Here is an 18,490-nt window from a genome sequence, read left to right on the forward strand (position 1 = left end):
GCGTAACTCCAGATTTACATGAGTTGTGCCCCTTTGTGAGTTCTTGTTTTACCAAAACCAAATAAATAGAAGCTTCCGGTTTAGTTTGTCATCACAAAAATATATTATTTTTTTTGCAAAAACAATGCCACTTTATGAAAGCTTAACTTATAGCACAGATAAAACTGTTGTTGTGATAGATATAGGAAGAGCCTATACGAAGTACGTATACTTATATTTTTTAAATTTAAGTTTTAGTGCTAAACTAAAAATTCTAATTTCTTGCACTAGATCTAGATCTGTAGGACTAGCCCGTTTGATTCCCATCGAATCTGTATAAACATTAAGCTCTCTAAATCAAACGTTTACATAGTACACCCAATCTATTCAATCTAAAGAGGCATTGCCATATTATAAATTTGGACATAAGGCGCATCAGACTGACCAGTCACAGACTTCAGTTAGTAATAATGAGAATCCACAATTCATTGTATCCATACACATATGTATTATGTCACTGTCATGACATGTGAGGAATAAGCTGTGTAAATTTGTTGTTTTCTATAGGCCTAATTAACAATTGGCAGGGAATTTGAACCATTTCAGTAAAATTTTCTTTTTGTATTAGTTATTACTATTAGGTCTAATCAGTCATTGTGCACAATGTACCGGTATTTTTTTTATATAAACAATATTTATTCAGATAACTGAAAGGATTGAGGAACAGGACAAAGCCTATATCACCCCTATATACTGATATAAATATAACATTTATTTCAGGTGTGGAATAGCAGCTGATACTGCACCAAGATGTATAATACCCAGTGTCGTAATTGATGCTACAACAGGAAAGGTAGTCTCAAGAAGATTTAATGTTTAATACTTATTTCTGTAATTAAAAAGAATAACGTTAGCTTCAGAAAAGCTATGAATCGGATTGTGTGAAATACACCAGAGATATTGCAGTTTTTGCAGAGTTTAGGTTTTATTATTTTCAAGATTTAATTTTCATTTGGTTGACCTTTTGATTTAATTACATTACAAATGGAAAAGAAGAGATAACGTCAATAAAAAGTATATTTATAAGAAGCATATTCTAAATCTAATGTCTGAAATGGGTAATGTTGATCTGTATGATTCGGTTATATTTTACTATTATTTTAGACTCATAACTTGTGGGATTATTCTAATACAGATGAGCTTTATGAAAATTTGAAAGATTTCCTCTACAAATTATATTTCAGGTATTTATTTTGTATATACAAAAAACCTATTTATTTTCTTTGTTTACCAGTATGGTAACCATATTATTAAGTAAATCTGTGTTTATTTCTGAATGGCTCCATAGTATTATAGTCTTAAAAATAACAACGATTTAAATGATTGTCTGATGAAGTTCAAATTTTCATTATAATCTGATTGTGTTTATTATTTTATTGTAGAAGTTTATTAGTCAATCCTAAAGACAGACCTGTTGTTGTTGTTGAATCGCTATTATGTCCTACAGCTTTTAAAGAAACATTAGCTAAAGTCCTATATAAACATTATGAGGTAGGAAGATTTCATTTCATAAATTAACTACGGGGAATATTTCATTTATTTAAACATTTATGTAATATCTAAGAGATTAGATTATTTTTCTGGTATAAAACTCCAGTTAGGTACTTATATGTGACAGAATACTTGTCATTTTTCGGTCTTATAATTTGGTTGGATTATAAATACCTGTGTCTGTTGCAAGTGAAACAGTAGACTGATCGAGCTTACATAATGGAAGATTGTCCCCTTTTTTAAAATATTTTTACAGTATGGCAATTAAACAATATTTTTGTTAAAATTTTGTAGGTGAGCTGTTGTTTATTTGCACCATGTCATATGGTAGCATTATTAACATTAGGTGGTAATATAGGACTGGTTATGGATGTTGGTTATGAAGAAACAGTAGTTATACCTGTATCCTATATAGATAATATCTTACATTCGGTACACTCAATTTATTTGTTACAAACATTAAACACAAAATCTATATTTTGGTGTTATTTCTTGTTTAAAAATTCCCATTTAAACAATAAAGGACAATAGCTTTTAAAACTTGAAGAAATACATTTGTACTCTAAATTAAACATTACAGTTTGAATTTTCATTGAAATTTCAAGAATTTGTATTAACCTTGTTCAGCTAACCATTACATAATATTTATTGTCCCTTCCTTTCGATGCTTTACTAAAAGATAAATGTGTAATTGATTAATAGTGTAATCTATTTAGGGAGAGGGGTTTAATATAGGCTATGCCTGTTCCCAATCCCTATTCAGATACAAATCTGAATAAAAATATTGCTTAAAAAAAAAAAATCTATTTATTTGAGATTGAGACAGGAGGATATCAGCCTCTCTGTTGGCTTGTTTTTATTATTAATTCATAGGGAGTAGTCCATCAATTATTTCATATTAGATAAAGTTCGATATTTAAACAACAGTCATTTTGATGTCAGTATTAAAGAAAAATAATCCTTAATACAAATAAACGGTATATGAAGGAGTTCCTGTGTTAAAAGCTTGGCAGGCATTGCCACTTGGTGGAAGAGCTATTCAAAAGTAAGAACTTTATGTACATAAATATGTGTAAATCTGTTTATCTATTGTGTTGACCATTAGTCTTATGTATCCTGAATATCATATGTATGTTTTATAACTGAAACCATTTCTTTGTTTTGTATAGTCGAATACAGGCTCAATTGCTAGAACATGGAACAATAAAAACACCTCAAGGTGAAGATAAACCAGTATCCTCAAATCCAGGTATATAATATGTACAACATTAGAATTATCTATGAAGAATAAATATTAGATAAAAGATTTGAAAGCATGAAAAGATGTTTCACAGTTGATTAATTGTTAATTTCTTAATACTTGGATAGAAATTTTTGATATGCTAGATCACATTTGTGTATAAAATTGTATTTCAGAAGTAATAACAGATAAGATTTTAGAAGATATAAAAGGTATGATTATTATATTTATAGTATATTCTTCAGACAAAAAAAAATAAAAGGTTGACAAATAGAAAAACAATCTGATTGTCCAAATGTCATCAGATATTTACAGTGATTCTCATACCATAGTTTATTAAAGATGCTTTATAAAAGATTTAGAGAAAGAGCTGACAGTTAAAAAATAGATAATGAAAAGGGATGATAGATTAAAAATTTTGGTCAAATTACTTCACTCACGAAGTTATGACCATTTAAAGAATAGCATAGTCTCAATTGTCATTGCTACCGTTGTTACAATAAACAAAGTCATGAAAGTCCATTTTTATACGCCCACATGAAATGTGGTCGTATATTGCCGTCGGTCCGTCCGTCCGTCCGTCGTCCACAATTTCTTGTGAACACTCTACAGACTACATTTATCATCTGATTGTTTTGAAATATATATATGTTGTTTGCATTAGTAAGATGAAGAAGCCTATTTAATTTCAATAACTTCCGTTAATTTCGTCTGGAGTTATGGCCCTTGTTTCACTTTGTTGCACCTTGTGAATGCTCTAACAACGAAAGTTATCAACCGATCTGTATGAAATTTATATGCATCATTTAAATTAGTAAAACAAAGAAGCCTATTGAATTTCAGCAATTTCCGTTAATTACATCTAGAGTTATGGCCCTTGTTTCACTTTGTTGAATCTTGTGAACGCTCTAATGACAACCGTCATCATCCGATCTGTTTGAAATTGATATGCATCATTTAAATTAGTGAAACGAAGAAGCCTATTGAATTTGAGCAATTTCCGTTAATTACGCCGTGAGTTATGGCCCTTGTTTCACTTTGTTGTACCTTGTTTATGCTCTAACGACAAAAGTTATTATACGATCTGTATGAAATTTATATGCATCATTTAGATTAGTAAAACAAAGAAGCTTATTGAATTTCAGCAATTTCCGTTAATTACATCTAGAGTTATGGCCCTTGTTTCACTTTGTTGTTTCTTGTGAACACTCTTAACAACAAAAGTTATCAACCGATCTGTATGAAATTTATATGCATCATTTAAATTAGTAAAAAAAGAAGCCTATTGAATTTCAGCAATTTCCGTTAATTACATCTAGAGTTATGGCCCTTGTTTCACTTTGTTGAATCTTAATTGTGAACGCTCTATAATGACAACAGTTATCATCCGATCTGTTTGAAATTGACATGCATCATTTAAATTAGTGAAACGAAGAATCCTATTGAATTTCAGCAATTTCCTTTAATTACGCCGTGAGTTATGGCCCTTGTTTCACTTTGTTGTACCTTGTTTATGCTCTAACGACAAAAGTTATTATACGATCTGTATGAAATTTATATGCATCATTTAGATTAGTAAAACAAAGAAGCTTATTGAATTTCAGCAATTTCCGTTAATTACATCTAGAGTTATGGCCCTTGTTTCACTTTGTTGAATCTTTTGAACGCTCTTATGACAACAGTTATCATCCGATCTGTTTGAAATTGATATGCATCATTTAAATTAGTGCAACTTTGTTGTACCTTGTGAATGCTTTAACGACAAAAGTTATTATCCGATCTGTATGAAATTTATAGTTATCGTTTAAATTAGTAAAACGAACAAGCCTATTGAGTTTTAGCAAATTTCCGTTAATTACATCTAGAGTTATGGCCCTTGTTTCACATTGTTGAATCTTGTGAACGCTTGAACGACAAAAGTTATCACCCAATCTGTATGAAATTCATATGCATCATTTAAATTAGTGAAATGAAGAAGCCTATGTCAGCAATTTCTGTCAATTATTTCTAGAGTTATGGCCCTTGTTTTACTTTGTTGAACCTTGTGAACGCTTGAACGACAAAAGTTATCACCCAATCTGTATGAAATTCATATGCATCATTTAAATTAGTGAAATGAAGAAGCCTATGTCAGCAATTTCTGTCAATTATTTCTAGAGTTATGGCCCTTGTTTTACTTTGTTGAACCTTGTGAACGTTCGAACGACAAAAGTTATCATCTGATCTGTATGTATTATTTGAATTAGTAAAACGAAAAAGTCTGTCGAATTTCAACAATTTCTGTAGATTACTTCCAGAGTTACAGCCCTTGTTTTAGTTTTTAGAACCTTGTGAACCCTCAAACGACTAAAATTATAATGTCATCTGTATGAAATTGTCTATCAAATGCCCCCTAATTACCTACAAAAGAACAAATATACGACAACTCTTGTCGACCGCTCGAACGATTTAGCTGCTGTGGGCGTATGTTTAGTTGCCTGGCAACCTATCTTTAAATTAAATTACTAATTTGAATCCATTGAAAATCAGAACCATCCAATAGCCAAGAGAGTTGACTATGGGCTTGCCATGTAAATAAATGTCTAATTAATGATTTATATAACATTTTAGGCCAATCAAAAGAGAGATTTAGCTCTTACATAATGCATCTTTAACTAAGTGAACTCCTCAAATCAAATTTAGTATCACTTGTTATAGAAAGAATGGCTGCCATTACTCCTGCTCAATAAAAGTCAAGTACATTGTAAAATGAAAACTGACATTATGAAAGAACTATAGTTGCTTTCTAATGTATATGTAATTTCTTAATGTCCAGACTTTAATCCCCCTATGTTTCTAAATCCTGACTAGGAATAAAGTACACTCAGACACTTTTAAGTCTAATTCAGTGTTAGAGCATTAATGCATTAATAAATATGCATCATATTTCAGTGCGATGCTGTTTTGTTACTAATACACAAAGAGCTAGTTTAATACAAGATGTAACAGTTTATGGGGGAGATATCAATAAGGTATGGTAAAACAAGTAATATGAAACATTATCAATTCAAAATAATTGCTTGGCATAGTCTTTATATGTGACAGAGACTAAGTAGAGAGGAATAGGGTTTAATGTCCACTTAACAGGAAACCTGGTAATTTTGGGATAAATAGCAGTAATTGGTTAATAGTGATCAGCCTATAAAATACCACCAGCATCACTTGTCGAATGTCGACAAATTTCAATTCATCATATCTATGTAAATACTCAACAAAATCGAACCATTTGTGTACAGATATTCCTATTAGAGATCCACTATTCACAATATTGTAGTTTGCTAGAGATTTAAACATTCTGAAATGACAATAAGCCTTTTATTATAAGAGTAATTTTAGCAATTAATTTGATTTAGTTCCCTTTTTTTAAAATATCAAAAATATGTTTAATAAAGTTAAAATTGTATTTATTTCAGCTACCCCCACCCCCACCAGATGTAAATTATCCACTAGATGGTAGTAATGTTTTACATATTAGTGGAAAAATAAGGTATTGATGTTATTATTATTTTAATAAAAGTTGGTAAAAATGTATTAATTTGAATTATCAAATTAAAGATACCTTCCCGTGTACAAACTGGGTGATTTGATGATATATTTGGACTAAAATCATATTCAAACTAATTAATCGATCAAAATTTTGCATCCAATCCTTCTCAAAACATTGTATTCTTGGAGGAATACCCCTGCTATAGAAATCTATTTAAAGAAGCCATTCAGGAATACCCCTGCTAAAGAAATCTATTTAAAGAAGCCATGCTTCGGGTGTAAAGCCGGAGTAGAATTCATTGCACATACAAGACGATGTTGTCTTTAATCACCGCCCATGTATCATAAATATCGAAGCCTAATTAATTCTCAGATTATCCACTGCCCATTTTTTTTGTTTGGTTTTTATCTTATAATCAAGTTTATCAACATATTATACATCAAGTGCTTACTAATGCTGAGAGATCAGACAATCTTTGCATGCAACCTTTGGTGTCACTCGAGCAGATATCCCTACTCATTGGGTTGCCGATTAGGGAAACCCTTACTTTTTTGTCCTGTATGCATTATATGGGTATTTTTCAGGCAATCCAGTATTTTTCTTGTAAGATTGGATGTTTCTACTTTCTATATACCGGTATACCAAAATTGCCATACTTGTATTGGAAAAAATCACCAAATAAATACTTTTGTGGGAAAGTATCTTTAAAGTAATTAGATGGTATGGTCGAATATATTTATAATTGTTTATTTTCTGTTTGTAGGGAACATTCAGCAGAAGTTTTATTTGAACAAGATAATGATGAAAGATCCATTGTAACATTGATTCTCGACTCACTCATTGATGTAAGTTTTAAATATGACTTTTAGTAACTGAAGTGAAGATTTGTTCTGCACTGAAAGTTTCTCACAATATTCTAGTTCAATATTGCAGTTCCCCCCACGCCCCCTTAATATTATCAGTATATCACAGGACTCCCATTTCACTCATCTCTACCCATGGTTGGAATCAAGATATCAACAAGGATTTTAACTAGAACTGTCTTGTATTTTATAATATATATATAGTAAATGTTTACTACTGTGATAGTTTTGTGATATATTTATTTCAGTGTCCAGTGGATACGAGGAAACAGTTAGCAGAGAATATTGTAATAATGGGTGGGACAACCATGCTGCCAGGCTTTCATCATAGATTAAAATGTGAATTATATGAACATCTAAAACTACCTAAATACCAACAAGAATATGGTATAAAACAATTCCGCTTTCATCAACCACCATCTAAAGAAAATTATACTGCATGGTTAGGAGGTAAGAGCAAGTTCTACCAGAGTAATAGAATATAATCGTTACATGTTTGAAGAAGTAAAAGTGTGAGATATTAAAGGAGCCGTGCCAGATTTCACCGTACTTGTTGATAATAGTGGGTTTAAGAACTTAAAGTATACAAACAATACCCCAAAATGTGAAGGAAATAATCCAAAGAACTTGTATGAAAGTTTCAGCTCAAAATATTGAGTTGTTTGGAAATTATCAGTAGGTTTACATTTCTAATTAAAGCAATTCTATTGTTCAATTGTAGAGTGGCTTTATAATCGTGATGATCCACTGTAAGTTAAGTGGGAGACACGGTGGCAAGCATGTAAAAAAAAACCTTGACAATTGGAATTTGATATAATTTTTTAAGAGTAGACCGTAGTGCCGCTATCTAGGCAAAATTTTCCTTCATTAGCCATAAATGCATTACAAATAACGTTAAACAGCTTTTTACTGTTTGCTACTTGAATCTACTACTTCACAACATCAGTTGTAGCTGGTGAGTGTTTCCATGTTGATAATTAATACTTAATGTTTGGACTTTTAATTATCTGATAATTTGTGAATTATTTCTAGGTGCAATGATTGGGGCTTTAGAAACATTACCCAGTCGTAGTTTATCAAAAGAAGCATATTTACAGAGTGGTAAAGTACCTGACTGGTGTGTTGGTGTATCAAATACAGATCTGGAAGTTAAATCACCAACAAAGAAAACATGAACACTTTAATTGTCTTTGTTATTTTTGTTTAGTATTTATAATTGATTTTAGAATTTGTTTGTTCACGTTAAAGGTACTCATACTAGTACAGGTATGTTAAAATGTGATGTAATGCATGCTGCTAATTCACTCACATTTTTTGGAGTACCCAATCCAGTAACCAGTCTATAATGTACTTGCCTGCCTTAACAGATTCTTCTCTCCCTTGTGAGACGAATTCTTTGCTATGGATATGGGTGCAATAAATAATTTTTCAACACCTTTTGCTTAGTCACACATAAAGTGTTTTATTCCAGGATAAAAGTATTTGTAACCTTGCTGGAGACTAGAAGTGGTTATAAATAATGCTGATCAGATCATAATGTCTCCCTCATTTCAAATTTGAATTCATAATAGCATTTTGAGATTTCTTATGCATTTTACATTTTATAGCCTTTAATTACCATGGTTGTTTGGGATAAGTCTTCTAATAAATATTGCTCTGATGGTATAATAGATTCAATGTAACGTATTGCATACTTGTATTTACATAGTTGTACTACTGCATTATGTGTCATAAAATGATAAATTTTTATCTAAGTTTTGTTTTATTTTTTTTCTAAATGTATTTATAATACATTTATCATATGATTGTTTTTTGTAGCAGCCATATCAAGAAATACCTGTATTCTTTATTCTCCTATTGAGCTTAAGTACACCTAATACATAAAAAAGTAAAGTACAATATTAAAATGACTGTACTTCTTTGTCTAAAAAAAAAATAAACAAAAAAAAAACCTGTCAATTTAATGAAGTTTGAGTGTTGATTGATTTGCTTTGTGAATTAGGGATCTTTGATATCCGAAAACACAGCTAGTTTTCGCCATTTTCAGGTAACTGTCTTATTCGACCATGACCATTTAAAATATGGTGGGTTATCTCATTGTTAATGGAGCTTCCTCTAGTTCTATTTTAAACTGAGTTGAGTTCCCATGTACACATTGGCATGCATGTAAAAGAACTTGTGACAGTTGAAATTCGAAAAAAGAGTAGGTTGTAGCACTTCTTTCTGGCCATGGTGTGTGCTCTTCTTCTTTTGTCTAAGAGAATAGAGATTATAAATAGTGGCGTCATAGATGCGGCATCATCTATAGGGGACGACGACACCAGGTATCCATCATTCATTACTCTTTCATCTATCGCACATTTTTGGCACTAATTCATATGCTCAGAAGGCTCTCATGATTGATTAAAATAAATGTTATAAAACTATGAAAGCCATTCCTTTTGCAAAAAATCACAGAGACGACTTTTCTTTTTTTAGGATATCTTTACTAGAAGGGTTAGGCCTAATGCATGTTGCTTGTCAATGGTACTGCGCACTATCATATTAAGCTCGCAATACACAGCAAATAATCTAGATTCCACCGTTGTTTTTCGGGCATCGATGATTAATTATTTGATACACGAGTAAACTGAAAAAATAAAATTAATGATATTATTGGGGAATAAAAAGTACCCTATAGCCCATGACGTTTTGATCTGGAGCAACTCTCTTCATTGTGTGACATTTTTCGGGCATCGGTCATTATTTTTGTCATCCATTTTTCGGCAATCGAAATTGACTAATGGATACAAATTTAAAACATTTAAAATCAGTCTAGCGCCGCTCTAGTATTGTCCCCCTTGCTTTATGCGTGACAATTTTTATGGGCATCATCATGAGTATTTCATCAGTTTTGCGGCAAGTTAAATTTCTGGTATGCCGTCCAGTGAATTCATTGACAACAGTCTCGTTGATTGGTTCACTGGAGTTCAGATTGGCATTGAATGAGATTTCGGTTGCAAACCCACATAAGGGTATATTGGATCACTTTCAAGTTGCTGTATTCATGTGCTGATATAGCATGAAAACGTGTTTGCGGCCGTCTAATTTTCATAAATTTTCTTGGGGGATGCCCCTCCGCACATACCCTAACGTACTTCACGACTTCGGTAATCGGCTGAGAATTCTAGAAGTGAATTATTTTCTGCCACCTCAAACCTTTCTTCAATGGAAGAATAATGTTGCCAATATTATTTTAATGTTCACGGTGCAAAATGCATAATATGTCAGCAGTTCAAAATAGGTATTTTAGTTTTACAATGTCCATTGCTCCACAATACCAATGTCATTTTATGTATTTTAACATTGTGGAGCAATGGAAATTGCAAACTGTTATAGGACTAAAATACCTATTTTGAACAGCTGACATATGCATTCTGTAACGTGAACATTGAAATAATATTGGCAACGTTATTCTTCCATATTCTCCCTCCAAATCTGAAATTCTGTTCCATAGCCACATAAATAGTTGCGATACCCACGGGCGAGAACAATAGAAAAACGCGTTTTCGGCCATCTATTTTTTCAAAATTTCCTATGTCCCCCCCCCTCCCCCCATGACATTCCCGGGAGTCTTTCGGGCATAACATTTCATTTCAGTTCGACAAACCATCGTTGCTATGAAGCTCAACGAGGATAAGCAAGGTCTTTGGTTTCCCTGATCTCCTGGCACTGATACATGTAGTACAGTCCTCAACCACTCGCCCACATGTGGATAACTTGTCATAGTGATAATGACGTCAGATTTTTTACGTCAGTTATATATTTTGATTCAGATAAGTCCATTGTGTGCTTCATTAATAATCCTAACTCAACTGCAATATTGAACTGAACTCAAGTGCAGTAATGGGATCTAATTCGTCTAAGACACGAGCCCGTGTGCAGAAATCGATGATTTTAAGCAAGAAAACTGCCCAGTGCCGAGACAAAGATTTAAATAATGGCGACGGTTTAACAGACGTTGAAGAATTTCGACCTGGCTCTGGAGACTCATCTCGAAAACTAATTTCAAAAATCGAAGAAAAGTTGTTTCCATTATTGTCGGATGCCGGTCAAGTTTCTTCAAATGGCGATGTGGAGGTACATGAGAATCCAATGTACAGACTAAAGGGAGAGCTTTACGATGAACATACACAAGGTTTCGAAGATTATTTATTGGGAAGGGACATCAACAAACTTAGAAAACCGTCTCTGAGTCTGAATCCTTTAAAACAAGGTCGTCTTGGACTAGAAGGCTGGGATATCACAGAGCAGTTAGCCGACGAGGGTATTCTGGACAAGACTTTGGTTAAACAATCACATGATTGTATCATTAGTGATTTGAGACAGCGGGGGTTAATCTTAGACAGCAAAACTTGCAGTGACCCGCCTTTAGCAAAAACACAGACCCCAACACGGCTACCACCTACCAAGGGTGCCTTTTATGACGAACTTCCTTATTCTATCCAGAAAAATTTGTTTACAACCATAGACTTAGCACCAGCTTCAGCAACAGACACTGAAGAATGCCCTTCTTCCTCTTCTTCTTTCACAGCCAGTGAATTAGTTGAACAGAAAAACGAGTATTCACCCAAAGATGTTATGGTAAAAATGATGGACATAGATTTACGCTAATTTTATTTTGAAGCCATGTTATAATATGAGAGTATTTTATCATAATGTAGTCCCATTGAACTTGTGGGATAAAAGTATAATAATGTAAACGTATAATAGACTGTCCTTTTAATATAGAGAGCGACTGAAATCCTTCTCACCGCGAGTAAATTAGACAAATTATGTGTCGCAATAATGAAATTATTTCTTTTAAAAATATAGTTTAATAGTTGGGCTTTTACGACTCTGCAGCAGAGATCGATGTTATGTGATCGATTGGAAATTTATATATATTATATTGTGGAATCTTAATCTTATTTTTTATAGTACCGTATCAAGTTTAAACAAATCGACAAAATAAAAAAACCCAAATCAGATGCCCAGCAAAAAGTTGGTTTTAAAAGCTATCCTGAGATTTTATTATATGGCCCTACCAAATATATTAATATGGCAGCGTGACCAATCGGTAAATTATTTCTGGTTACTGCATGCATATGCATGACCCTTACAGTATTATTCTGTTCATTGGCGTACGAGCCAGGAGATGGGGAGGTGGGGGGGGGTGTATTATAAAAGAATTCAGCTGCAATTGGATGACTGGAATTCAGGTCGGCATGGAAAGGGATTTCGGTTGCAAAACCATTGAACAACTCACGGACTTGGGAAGAAAAACACTTTTGCGGCCGTAACGCTCCATGGAATAAACGATTGATTTCTTATTTGGAATTCAGGTAGGCCATGAACACGTTTTGTTGATGTAGCGCTTTATAAATGGATATTATTATTATTATTATCATTGAAGTTGCTGAAATAGCAGGAACACGCGTTTGCAATGTTCAAAATCCCCCCACCCCCACCCGACAGCCCTCGTCGTAGAGTGTAAACCATTCATTGGTAGACTGGAATTCAGTCAGCCACCGAAGTTAGGCTATATTAGAAATGAAATGGGTTTAACGTCCTACGGTTCTGTCCCGACTTGGCTAATGAAGACAGGGGCTATATTAGACCACTTTGAAGTAGATGCATTCACGGGATGGAAAAACGAAAATGGGACATCGCCCTTTTCCAGCAATATTTTGATGGTTATAATATTAGGATGGGGGTGGGGAGTGGTGCATTGTTCCATTTGGCGCCAAATGCGCCCTTAATGACTACGTTCCCGTACTAATTTATGAATCCCCACTTGGTATGCAGAGTTATAGCCAACCTCATGGTAACTTATAGGATAACGTGATAGGACTGGTTGATTTTCCGCTCACTGATTTTCCTTTTACATATATTTATTCTAATGGACACTGTTGCTGCGAATTCGGTATTCTGATAAACAAAAACATTTTATTTTGTAATTTTTTTTTATTTCTGTCGTATATCATTAGTTGACAGTAGGACCGCATTACGGACATAGAAAGGTTTTAACTAACACCCGGAATAACCAGTGACAAAATGTAAACAATCAACTGTCGAATTAATTCCATAGTATCTCCTTTGGGATTAATGTTTTAAAACAATATTTTCCACACACATACAGAGGTTGAGAACAGGACTATGTCATTAAATAGTAAGCATTCTAGTTAAGTTCATGGGAAAAGATGCCTTCCATGCTACACTTCGATCCATTCGTATGCTTTGCCTAGCGGCATGGAAGCTTTGCCCAACACCGCAAATCAAAACAATTATGGCAATATCAGCTTGGAATCGAAATAAGGAGAGAGGCGACAAGCAAACATTAATGCACAAATCAATACTTTTAAATAGTCTATTATACTGTTTTGGTATTTTCACTTCACTTTTAGATTCTTCTTTTTGGTAAATTCAAAAGGCAAAGTGGGAGTTATTGGTCGACCCCGGCTATCCTCGTAAGGATGTTCATTTACTTCCATAAATGGTGCTATAGGAGGAATGTCATGCTTATATTTTTCCAACAACTTTAGCGCCATTTGCACAGCGTCGTTAGCGTCTGTGGTAATCATTGTATTTTGTAAGCTACGTGTCCAGGTATTATGATAACTTGATAATTTCTTGAATCTATTGTCTATTAAAACATGGGGTATATTCAATAAAGTGCATAATATATGTCCATGTAATCTATCCGTTATTACAACCCGACCCCTTTGAAGAAACAGCATCCCATTTGTTGCTATTAAAAATGCGTTTTCCATTGAATTGTCGCCCTTTGGTGTCATCCATCCCCACCAGTCCCGCACTTTCACAGTAATATCAGAGGGTAGATTAGGGATTTGATAGTGCGGAGTCTCACTATCTTTACGTTTAAGCCACAAAATATCGTACATGGGAGCCATGAACCGTTTCACTGGACCTATCTGAAAAGCCATGTCGGGTGCCATGACTAAATTTGTTCCATTGTTGAAATATTTTCGCGCCATTTCCAGAGACTGTCTGTCACGAAGAATGAGAGTTAAATTCTTATTACAGCAGTAATTCTGTTTACACGATTCTAAATGTCTACCTTTGTCACTTCGCAGGTAAATACTCTGAGAGAAAATCACAATTTTAAAACCTTGAAATAATCTTAAAATCTGGAATTTCAATACGTCGTTTAAAGCATAACCAACAATGTTACCTCCGCCGTGAATAAGAATAACCAATTCCTCTTTAGTGTAGATATCACTCATATTTTTAGCGTAAACTAAATTATTGTCTTTGCATTGAAAAAAATTACAGTAATAAATTATGTCTATGCCCAGCCTTCGCAGAAGGAAAACTTCACCGGAAGTTATGGCGGGATCCCCCTTATTCTCAAATGCTGCGACGTCAAACAACATGGCGTATTTGAAATGGCCGATCAAATCTTTAAAAAGATTAAAATGGATACGTTGTGCTTCTCTGATGATTTCTATGTTTGTTTCAAGTTGTGGAGATAGAATATCGGTATCTTGAGGATTGCGGGATAACTGAGCACCCAGAAACCGCTTTATTTCTGTTTTATTGGCAAACTTCCCAGAATCAACGTCTGGTTGTAACTCGCGTTTACTCATTATCTGAAAACTGTTCCCACCAAACGATCTTGATTCAAAATCAGCCAGCGATTGGAAATCTGACGGGACGCCTGCAGTCGTGAAGTTAGGACTGTAAGATATACCAATCACACCACAACATACAAGAGCAACGAAAAATGCAGCTACCTTGATGTACACTCTTTTATCTGAAAAACAAATAGCAATAACGGAATCTCTTAAAACAATTTCACAAAACAATATATGAGTGCTTGTTTCCCCCTTCAGCACCACCCTTATATTACAAAATAAAACAACACATTAAAATAATCAACCAAACGATATTCATGCCCTGGACGAAAATCCATTTGTTAAATGTAGAAGTAAATGCTATGTCTTTTTTTAAGCAGAAAAAGTTCTCAAATACGAACATCTTACCTTGGGGTGTGGGTTTCATTTGTTGATTTTCCTTTGGTGTGTTTTGATTTCTTTTAAATCCAACATAAATAAACAAACCCACAGTACTGACGAGAAGGCCAAGGAAATTAGACATGGATGCGTGCCGGTGCCCAAAACTGTACAAGAGAATTACCACCAAGACTCGTTTTAAAATGTTGGTTATAGAATGACTTAAAACAGTCATAAATTTCAATACAATGTTCGTTGATATGTAAGAATATGTCACATGAAAAATGCTTGATAATGAAGCGTAAATAACAACAGTCGTAGTTCCTAACCCTAGGATGCTTCGCGCTTCTAAAAGATAGAGTAGCGGTAGCATAACCAAATGACACATGACAACAATGAGGATCGAAGTTGTTGAGGCAAACATCATGCCAGTCGATTTGCTTTGATCCATTTTTATAGCCACATTTCTAAATGCCAAGATAACGTTAGATAGAAAGGCCATCATAGTTCCTACAGTAAACGTGTGACTTGTGAGTGGGTTTCCTGTGAATATACCAGCTCCACCAATGATTAATGGCAAGCTGATAAAAAGTGATGGATGCAATGGAATGGACAGAACGATTCTTTGAACAACAGCGCTGGTGACTGGCTCTAATAGTTTGATGGCAAAAGTTGAAGACGCGAACATCAAACCCATGCTGACGTTGGTAGATAGAGTTGCCATGAAATGGGTGATTGTCATGGCTGCAAAGATTCTGTCATAGCGAATCTTTACATCCGTTAAACAGTAGCACATAAACATTTGAACTATTGTAAGAAACAATGCTTTTAAACTTCCATTCTGTGTTAATCCTGTAGAGTTCAAAAACTGTTTTCCAGTGTAGTGACACAGAAATGAAGTTATCGTCCACATGCTAAATACAAGCAATCCTTGAACACCTTTACTGATGTTTACCTGAAAATAGAAATATCGATAGTGATATAATCAGGTTCGCCGGAAAGTGTATCAGATTGGGCGGTAGTTTGTATAGACCACTGCAGTGGCAGATTAATTGCCCCCCCTCCCCACCAACACACACACACACACACACACACCCGCACACACCCTCACACACACACACACCCGACCCAGCACAGCTAAATAAATAAAAATTGTAAAACAACACTTTTATGAGAAAAGTTTCGCAGTCGTGTGTTCATCCTTTATCATCATGGTGGGATTGGATGGGCATTCACAACGTGAGATAATGATATCACAATTGATGCTTTGCATCAATGAAATTGAATGAAAATGTGATCCTATTAATTCATATTAAAAATTGACGTCAAATGGGGTGTTGGATTTCTCTCTTTAAAATGATCAGTCTACGTAATTTGGAGACGATGGTTGGTGGCATCATGCATTGTCAACTGTCAAATTTCCCGAACAGGAAACATTCCTGGATCCACCCCTGCGAGGCTATCTTAACAGTTCAAATTATCGTTAAATTTAGCTACAAATAGTGTGGGGAATGGGGTGAAATCGCATATCTAATATTTTGGTTGTAACTACCGTAATTAACTACCGTACATAATAGAGCCCAGTCTATATAGAACGTTACATAAAGCTTGGGGCGGGCGAATACAGTTGTTTTTGGCCTAAACATAGGCACCGATTATATAATAATGATCGTTATCTTCTCATGTTTTGATATAGCAATACCCTAGGCGAAAATATTTCAATTTTTTCAATATTCGGCATCCTTTGCGGACGACAAAAACGGGAATAACGCAGTTTTTTGTGTCATATCCTAACAATTATAAGCTGTTCCTTGCCAGGTCCTTCGTCCACTAACAAGGGTAAACCATGCTAAAAAAAATCCCGAAATACTTTCTGGGCCAACACCGGGATTGAACCCGGAACCTCCTGATAAGGCGAGCCTGCGCTTTATTCACTGAGCCATCATCGGTACTAAAGATTACCTACATAATCGGAAATTAGCCCAGTGAACAAGAAAGTGACAAAAGAATGTATAAGAAGGATTTTTTTTAGACTAAAAATATTATGTTTCTGGCGAAGTCTGTCTAGTTTCAGACCAAAAAGCCTTTGAGACCAAATATACGAATACATTTATGCAATAAAAGAACATCTTGAATTGGGGTATATATAAATATACATATATATATATTATTCATTAAGAATTGATTAGATTGGAATGTATGAAAAGAAGTATTATTGGTTTATCTGGCCAAGCTGGGGTTGTGAAATCAATGTAAACTTTAAATGACCATAATACAAGTTTTTAAAATAAAAGTAAGCCTACTTGTGATGGTGGGTGGTCCCAAACTCTATAATTTACTTTTATTCTGGAAATTTGCAGCCTTTTTGAAGAATGGGTTACGTAACTTCGTTAAGGTAATCTAATTACCATTTCCGAACGTCTTAATATTTCGATTTGCACAGGTTACAAAACTTAAGACTTGCCTTTCCAAAGTGATATAGTGGTTAAATATGTATTGTAGACCCCAAACCTTTTGGACTCAATATTTTAATTAAATCTCACTGGGCTCCCCGACTAATACTTTGAACAAAAAATCGAGGTTCCGTGTAAACATTGGGAGGCATGTAACATTCAACCTGACAGTTAATAGTACCGTAATTAAAACATTAAAAACTAGGTGTCTATATACGAGTACAAAAACTAACCAGCAACAACACAGGAACATAGCACAGGTAATCCAATAAAAATTATGTGAAAATGAGTAGCAAAGCAATTTTTATGCACTCTCGGGGAGGGTCTACTGTGAATTTAAATAAATATATTTTTTAAAAAAATGAATACATTGAAAATTTAGTTGAACAAAAAGGTTTCAAGAAGCAAACTTTCCAAGCAAAAAGTAAAGTGACATATGCACCTATATATACAAAAATAAATGTACGTACCTCTTTAATGGACATATTTGTGATGTCTAGTGTTCGGACTTCCCTTACAAAGACCAAGGGAGTACTAACGTAGATATATTTAAAAAAAACTAAATGTCCTACGTGTAAAATTATTATTGATACAATGTTGATTAAAGATACTGTGACTGGGGGCAATTACATTGTATGTAACATGTAAACGATTTCTTATCACTTTTATTCAATCAGAATAATATTAACCAATTTCCCACGTTTATACTCGGGTATAGCTTCAGGGCAGATCCTCTTTTTAATTGTTTTATTTTATCATAAATATGTTGTCCACTCTACCTGTTGTACCTCGATCAGCAAGTCATATATCTTTATCAAGGCAGTTTAGAAAACCTTTAAAATCTGAAAAAGGTTTTCGGCAATCTTGAAAAAACTCCATTAAAA

The 18,490-nt window shown here is 34.0% G+C and overlaps 1 protein-coding gene across 1 annotated transcript; it reads left to right on the forward strand.

The window, feature by feature from the left end:
- The first annotated feature begins 57 nt into the window (after positions 1 to 57).
- On the forward strand, positions 58 to 8,908 carry LOC126821819 (actin-related protein 10). The gene is made up of 13 exons (XM_056101041.1): positions 58 to 201; positions 760 to 832; positions 1,144 to 1,223; positions 1,422 to 1,530; positions 1,825 to 1,932; positions 2,508 to 2,575; positions 2,700 to 2,779; positions 2,947 to 2,982; positions 5,702 to 5,781; positions 6,223 to 6,296; positions 7,060 to 7,141; positions 7,408 to 7,609; positions 8,192 to 8,908. The coding sequence occupies exons 1-13, from the start codon at positions 125 to 127 to the stop codon at positions 8,332 to 8,334; spliced, it is 1,212 nt and encodes a 403-aa protein (XP_055957016.1). The 5' UTR covers positions 58 to 124; the 3' UTR covers positions 8,335 to 8,908.
- Positions 8,909 to 18,490: the final 9,582 nt, after the last annotated feature.

The sequence above is a fragment of the Patella vulgata genome, chromosome 5 (assembly GCF_932274485.2).
Source record: "Patella vulgata chromosome 5, xgPatVulg1.2, whole genome shotgun sequence".
Taxonomy (NCBI): Eukaryota; Metazoa; Mollusca; class Gastropoda; family Patellidae; genus Patella; species Patella vulgata.